This window comes from Sminthopsis crassicaudata, chromosome 2 (assembly GCF_048593235.1).
Source record: "Sminthopsis crassicaudata isolate SCR6 chromosome 2, ASM4859323v1, whole genome shotgun sequence".
NCBI lineage: Eukaryota > Metazoa > Chordata > Mammalia > Dasyuromorphia > Dasyuridae > Sminthopsis > Sminthopsis crassicaudata.
Genome location: NC_133618.1, coordinates 244,545,395 through 244,557,638, shown reverse-complemented (window position 1 = coordinate 244,557,638; position 12,244 = coordinate 244,545,395). Strand labels below are relative to the sequence as shown.

Genomic DNA, 12,244 nt, shown 5'->3' with positions numbered 1-12,244 from the left:
GATCCCACTGTTATCTAAGTAAAAGATCCATTCTATACCAAATAATCTGAACACTTTTTGTGGCATCAAAGAACTAGAAACAAAGAAGATGTCCATAGATGTCCATTGATTTGGGAAATGACTTAAAATAAAAATGTCCAGCAAAGCTATAATAGAATGTTATGGTGTTGCCATGACCAAATTTGACTCCAGAGAAGAAATGGGAGAAAACACCTCCCCCTTCTTTCTTTATAGGGTTAGGGACTAAGGAAATGAAACATGTTATAATTTAACTGATGAATTACTTTGATGAAATGATTTCCCCTTCCTCCCCTTTGCTATATTCTTTGTCGTGAGGAGTAGCTTACTGGGATTATAGAAAGGGAGACTTAACTTTTGAAATGAAGGTAATATAAAACAAACAAAAAAGTCAATAAAAACAGAAAACAAATAACCTACTGTACATTCTCAAATTATTCAGGTATTAACTTTGAGGATTATACAGGACTAAGAAACACCAAAATATTCACATCATTAAAACCCATATACTTTACAAAACTTATCACAATTATGTAATGTAAGACAGGAATGATGAGTTTGTCAATTAGTACATAGAAAAGGAGATCTGTTTGATTAATTTTCTGGGTCTCAATTCCCTTCATAAAATAAGACAATGTTCAATGTAATCTCTAAGATCTCTTCCACACCTAAATATTCTGTATTCAATCAGACTTACTAAAAGTAGGTCTCTATTTCTTAACCCCAACTCCCTGGAGGGTTTGATACCTAGTCAATTTTCTAAAACATCTTTCACTTTAACTTTCTTCTCTTTCTGGCAGAAACTGCTTTTCCTCATCTTGTCCATATAGTATGAAACAAAAACAAAATAAAAGACCATCCTCTACTCCTCTGCTAACCCCAAAGATTTTAATTCTTTTTCTTTCTTGATACCTTTTAGGGCACACATCCAGAATCCCAAACTACTGGAAGCAATCCTAATCTAGGTAAAAGGTCCAGATGATAACATGATGACATCTATTTTCTTTAAAGTACAGAGGGTAACTATAGAAAAAGAGTCAGTCCCTCATGGGGCTTTCTTCCAAGAAGAGTTTTTGACTATTTTATTAGGTTTAGGAGTTCAACTTTCTCTCCTCCTTTTTCCTTCCCCACTCCCTCAATACTCCCTCCCCCCAGCTGTCAATCACTTAAAGCTAGAGTTGAGATTTAGGCTAATTGTTTGGGAGTTCTGTGCCTATTGAAATGCTAAGTATGAACCGGTATAAACAACCCATCTAATATCAGCAGGGACTATACAAACCTACTAATGATATTTTATTCTGGATGTTTAAAAGTCTCACCATGAAAAGAGGAGAAATGACAGATAATCAAGAGTTGGTAATACTCTGCAAAAAATATAAATCAATTCTAGGAAATAACTTCTATAACTTTACTCATATGAATATTAAAAATACAAAATACAAAATAATGGGGAGAGTATGTTTCTAGATTTTCCCACTGTATTTCACCATTGGGACAATTAGCAAATTGCCCCGATTATATCAAAACATTACTTACAACATCAACATCTTATGTTTAAAAAAACGCTTAGTACCTAGAAAAACACTACATAGATACCATTTTGCCACAATGACATATTAATAATATTCTTAATACAATCTACTTTAAATGATCATTTAAATTCTCCCTTCCCAATGAAAATTAGACTTCAAAAACTCATTATTCAATGGAAACCTACAGTTATAGCTGATCAGATGACATACTTTAAAAAGCACATAGTATGCATTGTCAACAGGCCAGAGGAATCTTAGATAAGTGGCACCATAGGAAAAAAGCCTAAGAGATAAGGATCAAATACTGAATAACACAAAATGAGGACATCAGCTCAGGTAAAGTAGCTCAGAATACCACAGGACAACTTTGTTTCTGAAACATAAACTACTACCAAAAGGATAAAAATAGAGCCCTAAATTCAGTAGGCAAGATTCTGGAAAAAAAATTAGGCACTTACTATGTGCCAGACAGTGTGGTAGGAAGTAGGATACAAAGACAAAATCAAAAAGTCACTTATCCTCAAAGAATTTACATTTTCTCCAAGAAATTTTAGGGTATATATATATATTCAGGGCTGGTGGTGCTCTATCCACTGCGCCACCTAGCTGCTCCAGGGCAGTTATATTGAGTCAGCACTCAATATCTATCCTCTTCTTGATTAACATTGTAGTTATTATCTTGGGCAGCTAGAAAGCACAGTAGATGGAGCATGCCTGAGTTCAAAATCTGACCTCAGACATTTAATCATCCCTACCTGTTTGACTCTAGGCAAGTCATTTAATTCCAATTGCTTTACAACATCTGTCCTAATCATGGTCATTATTCCTGTGGCAACTTTTTCAAGCCCAAATATGGAGATGGAATACTTATTATTTTATGTGGAAGTTAAAATATCATGTCTAAGTTGGGTCAGTAATGATAAACAAGTCATTTTTTCCTTTTACTGGTTCCATTCATTTTCATATTTCAAGATGAGAGTTATCTGTATTTTGCTGGGATATATAAAAGAAAGTGCTACATAATGTTTTTAGACAAATGGTGATATTAATGTATAAAAACTTACCTTTTGGAGAAATTTCAATTCATACTATTTTAATAAATATGCAGCGATGAAAAACTGCCAAGTAATATTAAAGAATATTAACCATATGTATCTCACACCACCCATATTTCAAAACAGTGTCACTACTGTTAAACCAGAATTTGGCAGATGGATACACATACACAAATAAAACTACCTCAAATAAAAGAACATTCTTGGGTGAAAAAATATCTAAGTAGTATTTTCAATTCTAAAGGAGTATTGTTTAGTGAATGCAGTACTGGATGAACAATCAGGAAGACCTGGAACCAAATCCCACCTCAGGTAAATTAGGGCAAGTTATTTGACTTCTGGATGCCACGGATAATTGTCTAGAATATAACTAAGGATAGATCTCTTAGTGGAGGGAACTCTTAAAAATGAGGAAATCACAGATTTTTTCCAAGTCCAATCTTCAAGTTCATAAAATGAATCAAATAGGACAAAATCAGGGGACAGATTTGGCCTGTGAATGCTTATGTGCAGAAAGTTAACATGTAGTCAGACTGGTAAGCAAGTGAAGGGTCTCAAGGGTGGATTCAAATTCATATAATTCATATTATTGGAGAAAAAAACAACTGATACTTAAATAATTCTTTAAAATTTGCAGAGATTTACAAACATTTAATTAAATTGATCCTCATAATTATCCCTAGAGTTATATGCTATAGGTATTATTATCATTTTGCAGATGAAGGAAACAGATTAACTGATTGGCCCAGTCTCATCTCAGGACTTTCTGACTCAATGTCCACTCTACCACCTAGCACATCTGTGTATTAATACACATTCTCAAAACTTTGGTATAAATATAGTTTATGCTATGAGTGGCTTGTGTTTCTTCTACTTACCTAGTCAGCAAAAGAGCAATTTTAAAGCTGAGACATTCAGTCATTTAAGTTTTTAATAATCTTATTTTAAGATGAAATGGGATTTAATCCTAGGTCCTCTAACCCAAGATCTGACACTTTCTGAACTATATTAACAAGGAAAAAGGTGTCTATAATTGTAGTCTAAAATAATTACTATTGTTTATTAAAGGAATGATAATGTAGTACCATAATTAATCTAATTCATTCATGTGTTATACTTTTATCCTCTCAAAATTTTTTTATTATGGAATTTACACAGGAAGATGGGGGGGGGGGAGAAATTCACCTTCCTTCCAAAAAAAAAAAATCCTCAAAAATTGACACTGAGTGATTTAGTCTTTTTAAACCCAGGTTTGTTTTGTTTTCACAACACCATAGATATACTATCTATCTTAAAGGGTAAAGAAAATAATTTGTAGAATAACCAAATCAAGCCACCATTACTTTAGAAACTATTTAGAAAAGAAAAAATTACTTGCCCTATATATCTCCTATCACATCAGTCCCAAGTGGGCTTGGGGCTTTCCTTTTGTTAGAGGGGAGGCTTCTTGAAGGCAAGGGCAGTCAGATTTTAATTTCTGCATCCCTAGTGACAACCCTAACAAGCATTAATAACTAATTATGTGCCAGGCTCTGTGTTAAGCTGGAAGAGGGAGATAAGAAAGGGAAAAAAAGCCTGTCCTCAAAGAGCTCACTTTTTAAAAGGGGAAGTAGCATGCAAACAACCATGTATGTAAAAGATATATCAACAGGTATACATATGAACAAGGTATATACAGGGTAAACTGGAGGTGGCACTTAAGTAGCACTTGATGAATGAATGCATTTTAACTTATTAAAATGTGATTTTATAAAAATAAAACATTATTTTTAGTGAAATGGCTTATTTCATTCACATAAATAAAACATACTTACTAGGACTCATTATAGTACAGGTTTCCAAAATATGATCCTGAACTCCTAAGATAGTTGCTTATTAAGATACTCTTCCCTTAGAACAATTTGGAACTATGACCATACTCTTTGCATACTCTTTGATTCAGCAGTGTCTCTACTGGGCTTGCACCCAAAGAGATCATAAAAGAAGAAAAAGGACTCACATGTGCAAAAATGTTTGTGGCAGTAGCACCCCCCTCCCCTTTTCCCCTAATGGCAAGGAACTGGAAACTGAGTGGATGCCCATCAATTGAAGAATGGTGAATAAGTTATGGTATATGAATGTTATGGAATATTATTGTTCTACAAGAATGATCAGCAGTATGATGTCAAAAAGACATCAAGAACTGATGCTAAGTGAAGTGCTAGAACCAAGAAAACATTGTATACAGTAACAAGATTATGTGATATTCAATTGTGATGGATTTGGTTCTTTTCAATAATGAGGTGATTCAAGGCAATTCCATTAAGACTTGTGATAGAAAGAGTCATCCACATCCAGAGACAGAACTCTGGAAACTGAATGTGGATCAAAACATAGTATTTTAGCCTTTTCTGTTTTTGTTTCCTTGTTTTTTCCCCCTTTGAACTGATTTTTCTTGGACAGCATGGGATTGCTTGCTGTCTTGGGGAGGAGGAGAAAAATCCAAACACAAGGTTTTGCAAAGATAAATATTAAAAACTATCTTTGCATGTATTTGGAAAAATAAAATACTATTTAGAATGAAAAAATATATATACTCTTCTCTTTTCCAACCAAATATCTTATAAGGATGAATTCTCTTTATATACTTCAACCAAAACAACATATTGCAACAGACTGAATTCAGAAGCAGTTCTATCAGAAATTAAAAGATTTGCAAAAATTTGCAAAATAATACCACTCTTCTTACTAATTTCATTTTAGTTTAGAAAAGTCATTTTTTCATAAGTTATTTATATTAAAGTTCAATGGAATATTGTTTATTAATAAACATTTCTTAAATTGTCAGTTTTAATCAGTAACTTGGTAAATAACAATGGCTATAACCCAAATCAACAAAAGATGTTTGGAGGTCACAATAATCCTTTTACAATTCTTGAAGAGAAGCTCTACATATATAAGGTATTTTCTTAATAAGGGGAAAAAAAGGTAAAACTGGTACTGGCTCTCATTTGGAGCAAGGGGATTTGCTAGGTTCTTACTAAGTGCTAAATCGGTACTTAACAATTCTCTAGTTCTGGTTTTCACTAGGAGTTTAACCCCTTTGAATTCCTGGGGAGGAGCTTGCATGCTTAGGAGGAGCAAGTTCATTGGTTGAAGAAATTTTCCCCAGAAGCCCTTGCATTATCCCATGCCCATTCTCTGGGAGGATAAAAGAGGGCGGCACTCAAGAGATAGAGAGTCTTGTCTGGGCCAGACTTGAGGCAGCTCTCTGGAGGAAGAAGTCACTACTATGGACCAGAGTTGGTGGCAACTGTCTGGAGACAAGCGCTCTCTACAGGAAGAAGAATCTGTTTGAGAGATTTGAATTGACACAGCAGACCTCCCAGAGAGCAATCGGCAGTCTCTGGAGACAACAGAACTTTACAGAGATTTATCAAAAAACTTCCTAAGAACTTTATTTTGAGAAAAGAGATTTTTCTGGGAGTGAATAGATAAAGGGAAAGACATTCAGTAGGCCTGTGGGAAAGGTCACAAGAAAGTTACCAATAGGATGAGAGCACACAACACAAAACCCATACAAGGCTACCTAAGATGAGAATCCCAATGCCCCTAATCTCTAGAAATGAATCTCCTGATTATGGCCAGAAAATCTTCTGTGTTATTGCTGACATTTAATAAACACTTCATAAAAACTAACTCAGTAGTACTCCCTTTACATCTTAACTTTCTTCAAGAAGCCACTAGCTTGATCAATTCTCTTTGTTTTAATATTTAACAACACAAGATAGTACAGTCATATTTGACGCTTAAAGGCTTAGCAAGATAATTGAAACATGCTCTAATTCCTTTCTTCTGTAGCAATATATATATGTTGCAGCACACCCACGCAAAAATCTAATAAAAAGTCTTAGGATATACAAATCAAAGTCATTCTTAAGTTGCTTATTCATCATAATAAAGAGTCTTATGAGTACTGCTCAAAATATTTTTCTTATTTCTGTCTTCCCCAAAATGTCTTATACATTTATCCTTTCCTTTAAGGTAGATATGATGAAAAAGCTGGCAATATTCAGTTGTTTCTGTACTGTAATGGATTTGATCTCTGCAGAACAAGGATTGCTGATGAGTCTCCATAGCTAATTTTGTGGTCAAGTTCAGTTTGTAATTTAAGCATTACAAAGATATTTTTAAATGCCTTCTGTGTTTCTATGTAAGCTCCACAGGCATTTGTCCTTCATACACTATGCTTCACTTGAGACACACATAGAAGGTGTAGTTACTTTGTGTGATGTGATTTTTTAGATTCTGACTCTCCAGCAGTAAAAACACTAAAAAATGGTTTTCTTCCTCCTATTCTCTAGAAAGCCCATTTCTTGCCTCCACATAAAGATGAATCATCTGACAAGGAAGATGGAACATGGAGCGCAGACTACTTGGAATATTTTCACAAGATAATTTAGAGCTGAAAAAGACCTTAGAGGTCATCTAGGCCAGCTTCTTCATTTTACATATGACGATACTGAGGCCAAAAGAGGGGTTCAGTGGAATTCCCAAAGTTCAGGAATTAACTTGGGGTCTCTGACTCCAGATTCAGTGTTCTTTGTATTGTGTCATACTGACTCTCAAAAATACCTCTTCTCTTAGTAAAGTGCCACCTTTATGAGAGACAATTAGCAAAAAGTCCCTTTTTCAGTGGCATTTATAATACTCAATTCAATCTTAGTTTGCAGAAATTCACTCAGAGCTACTGCTCATTTGCATCCAACACTTTACACACTGGGCTCCTTCTTTAAAGATATAGTTTGCCACCTTTTCTTACAAAGATACTAAAAAGATCATCTGTCAACATGGTGACTGGAAAGCATAAAATAGGTTTAAAGAGAATAGCAAGCAGATGAATAGATTTCTAAAATGACACTAACACTCCTCGAGGGACATGACTATGTCTTGCCAACAATTTTCTGGTGGCCTAGAACAGAATTCCTTAGGCTTCCCACTAGTTATAGATGTCTCCTTTCTCTAATGGGGGGGAGGGCGGGCTGATTTTGAGGGAACACAGCAACCTCGCTTTAACTGGAGACTAGCCAAACCTATGTTGACAGATACAGTTTTTGCAGGCATAGAAATAACTCGAAACTATTCATGTCAGCCTTTAGTTATTTCACACCTGGGTGAAGGTCCTTAGAAACAATTCTAATGGAAATCACTATTTCACTAACATTTGTTAAAAAATCAAGTCATTACTATAGATGATCCTGTTTTAGTCAAGTAGCAATTGGCTTATAGGCTTTGAGAATAGTTATTAAGTTGCAAAGGTCCCATATGACAGCATGAAAACACCTTTTCTTTTGTCAGCTTTAACTAAGTGTGGTTAGTTACATTTTAAGTAGAAAACGTTAAGTTCCTGTACTTTCAGAAGCTAGCGTCTGTTTTATGAAGCAAAATACCAGAAACAATTTCAGAATGTTTTCTACCAGTATGTCAGGAGAGGAAAATATAAAACAACAGGTAAATATGATGTCCTGGCAAACGTTGGGCTAAGGCCCCAGGTTTCCGTGAAAATACAAATTAGAGCCAGTTGTGCTCGTTACATTTGGAATCCCTTCTTCGAAGATCCCGGCAACACCGGCACTTTTCAGAGAGGCAAAAAAGACGAAACATCCACACCAAAATAACATAATTTACTTAGGTTGCACACAACACCTTAGTAAGAATGGCTACGGGGGGCTTCGGAAAGTATGCAGAATCCCAGCAAGCTTCTCTAGGCATCAAATTGGGCGGGTTGGGGAGGGAGGGGAAGGGGAGTAATGGTGGGGGGAAGGAAAGGAAAGAAATAGAATTCTGTAAAGTCAAGTCATTTTTTTAAAAAAGAAAGACTCCGCCGAAGGAGAAAGGCAATAGAAATTTCAATATTTCTTTTTGCTGCACAATATCAGAATATCGAGAATATGGGGCGTTCGGAAAATCCCCACGGCCCGGTCCCGCACGAACCCGAGGCCCAAAAGCTAGCCCTTCCCCCACCCCACCCCAGCTGCCGGCACCCACCCAGTGCTCCGGGCGCTGACACGCAAACGCCCAGCGAGCAGCCCCGGCCCAGAATCTAAGCTCCCGCTCCGATCTGCTCGCCTTTTCTCTCTGGGGAGCGCAGGGTGTGGGAAGCACGGGCTGCGGGAAGAGGAAAGGAGCAAGGAAAGTAGGGCCCAGTCCCGAAACGCACAAAATTCACATCCGGCGAATACAATAAACAGGTGGACGCCCCTTCCAAACGCATTTTCTGGGGCGGCGGAAAAAATGTTAGCTTGGATCGAATGGGGACGGAGGGAGAAATAGATCTGGAAGCGGCAAAGACGCACGCTGAGAGAGACCCCACAAATAAACCTGAAGGACATTTTATCGCTCCGGCCTCTCCCGGGCCCCGGAAAATGGCTGCCGGTGGTGCCTCCGCCAGGGACTGCAAACGCCCCGGCGAGTGGCCGGGCCCCGCGCTCTTACCTTTGAATTTGAGCTCGTGCTGCGGCTCTAGGCTCAGAACCTGCTCCACTTTCGCCATGTTCCTCGGCTTTGGGGGAGGGGGCGGGGGCGGGAGAGGGGGTGGAGGCGGCTGCTTCCAGTGGCACCAGTTTTGGTGACCCGGGGAAATTAAAATAAAGATGACATGGAATAATGTTTTTGCAAAAAAATATATATATATTTAAAGGGACACAGATGGAAAGCGGAGGGGGTCGCGGCGAACTGACACAGGGCGGGCGGCGACGAGATGCCCGGGGAGCCTGGCAGCGGCCCGGCACACTCTCTCACACTCGCACTCACGCACTCACGCACGCACGCACACGCAGCCCCACAGCGAGGGCCAGGGAGAGAGGCAGAGAGGAGGCAGCGGCAAAGGAGAGAGCTAGGAGCTAGTGGCGGCGGCGGCGGCAGGGGGAGGAGGCGACTGATGATGCAGCACGGAGAGGGCCAGAGAGAGGCCGGAGCTGACGTAGCGATCTCTGCAAAAGCCTTTTCCTTCTCTGAATCCACCTGGGCTTTTTCCAGTCTGGGGAGAATGCGCGCGTGCTGGCTTCAACTGGGATAGAGAGGAAGAACTCGCGCGCAAGGAAGGAAAGGAGCAAAAGGCCGCGCGCCCCAGAGAGAGGGCGTGGCGCTTGGGGCGGAGCTCCAGGCCCGGCTCGGGGCCGAGAGGCTGGGACCTCTGGGGAGATGAAAGGTTGAGAGCCCCAGGAATGGCCAGAGCGGAGGCGGAGGAGGGGGGCACCGCGGCGGCTCACACGCACCGGCGCCCCAAGGCACTGCCGTGTCTCTGCTTTTCTTTCTGGAGACCACCCTTCCTCCTCGGGGGTCGGCCACTAAGTTTTCCACATCCCCTTCCTCTTCCCCCCGCTAGTCCCTAATATTCACAGGTCTTCCGGAGGCTGCTACCCGGGCCGGTAGCGGAACGAAGACAATTAGCAGCAGCAGAATTCAAATGAATAGGAATTTTAATTCTCAAACAAGCGACCCAGGTGCAAATGCATTATTCTGACTACACCTAATGCTTGCACTGGAGCCTTCCAAATACTTTCTTCGGTCTTTACCAGGAGATTAATCTGTCTGTTAGGTAGGCTGGGCTGGGGATAATTACCCTCCTTTTAACGAGGAAGGAACCGAGCCAAGAGAAATCAGGCGATAGAGCGCAGGCCGCGGAGTCAGGGAGGCCCGAGTCCACATCGCACCTCAGGCAGCCTGGACAAATCACCTCACTGTCTGAGAGGTAAAGAACGGGATAGACGCAAACCCTACGAGCAGCAGGAGTGAATTCATGAGGAAAAAAAAGCACAGCCAGTAATCATTGATTAGAAATCAACCTTAAAAGATTCAATCAAGAGAAGTCTACATTCTATGTCAGCCATACAAATGTTTAGATGCATATTGACATATGGGTAAATGCTTGTGTTTATGTGTTATCTGAGTGTATACAGATAGGTATGCACAGTGTGCTATGTATGTATATAATTATACCTGATGCAGGTCTCTGGATGGGTGTGAATGTGTGTGTGTGTGTGTGTGTGTGTGTGTGTGTGTATATATATATATATATATATATATATATATATATATATATATATGGGGGCAAGAGTGTGTGTGTACAGGTGTGTATGTATGAATCGATTAAACATATCTGTGCTTAAACAGCAAGATTATGCGATGATCAATTCTGATGGACTCTTTTAAAAAGAGGTGATTCAGGCCAGTTCCAATGGACTTGTGATGGAGAGAGCCATCTGCACCCAGAGAGGACTGTGGGGACTGAGTGTGGATCACCACATAGTGTTTTCACTTTTTTGTTGTTGTTTGCTTGCGTTTTGCTTTCTTTCTCATTTTTTTTCTTTTTTATCTGTTTTTCTTGTGCAGCATGGTAAATGTGGAAATATGTATAGAAGAATTGCACATGTTTAACATATATTGGATTACTTGCTGTTTAGGGGAAGGATTGGGGGGAAGAGGAGAAAAAAAATTTGAAACACAAAGTTTTGCAAGGGTAAATGTTGAAAATTATCCATGGATATGCTTTGAAAATTAAAAAAAAAAACTTTAATTAAAAAAAAACCAAATAAATTCTCATATTGATCATGTCCAAAAAATAATAATATCTGTGTTTAACTATAGCCTGCTTGGGGAAGGTTGAGAAGGATGAAAGGGGAAAAAAGATTAAAGTAAAAAAAAAAAGTGTACAGCAGAAAACAAAGAACAATCTACAAGGAAGCAGAGATGGATATTCATGAATATAATTTCTTCTACTATTAGATATCCTTTCTTGAACTGCAATTTATAGACCTTACTGTTCTTCTGAGCACATGACAATATTCTGTTTTGCTGTATTTTGTTTTCCTTTTCTGCCTTTTCTATTTTTTTAATAGAATATTTTAAAAAATAAGATGGAAAAGGCAATTTTCCCCAAGAAAACCCCATATAGGTCTCAGAGAAGTCAAACCCAACTAAGCAACATAAAAAGTGGCTTTTAAATCAGGTTTCCTGACCATGATCTGTGTTAGACCATACTGCCTTTCCATATATAAAGTAGCAGGTGCTTCACAATTATCTGAAAGGTTCTGAAGGTATTTGCAGATTATTCTTTAAAATATAATTAAAGTGAAGTCTTACTTACATTAACCAAGAAAGGGAAAGAGTATGAGATACTTTCTTCTACCTTCTTCTATGAAAGGCCTCTGAAAATAAATATTTTTCCTGTTACTCTCCTAGATCAGTTGCTTAATATAACAACAATTTATCAGTATTATAACAGTAATTTATCACTGTAGGCAATAAGGATCCATAAAATCTGCTTCTGATTTTTATTTATTTTTCTGTCCAAGCGAATCTAGGGTTTTGCATTGGCAGGAATATTTTAAGATGATGGATCAACCTATTAAAATTTGTAACAAAGAGGGAGGAAGATTGTGTTGAAACATTAAGGAGTAAGCTACAGTATAATATATCTGCATTATTTATAATGTATCCCACCTCTTCAGCTGTTCCTGTCCATCTCAGGCTTCTCTGTTCATCTTTAGCAGGTCTTTCTGATCCCTGGGTCGTTCAAACTACTGATTATGTTTAATGTTTTGCATTCAAAAACTTAAAGACTCTTCTTTCTCATTTTGCTGTCATTTAGATCATTTT

General features: G+C 38.4%; 1 protein-coding gene across 1 annotated transcript in view; it reads right to left on the bottom strand.

Annotated features, from left to right (window-relative positions):
- The window catches only part of VAPB (VAMP associated protein B and C), a 68,655-nt gene extending 58,923 nt beyond the window's left edge, over nt 1–9,732 (bottom strand). Inside the window, exon 1 of the mRNA XM_074288693.1 lies at nt 9,080–9,732. Within this exon, the coding sequence (XP_074144794.1) occupies nt 9,080–9,137 (58 nt within the window). The 5' untranslated portion in view covers nt 9,138–9,732. The remainder of the gene's footprint in view (nt 1–9,079) is intronic.
- Nucleotides 9,733–12,244: the final 2,512 nt, after the last annotated feature.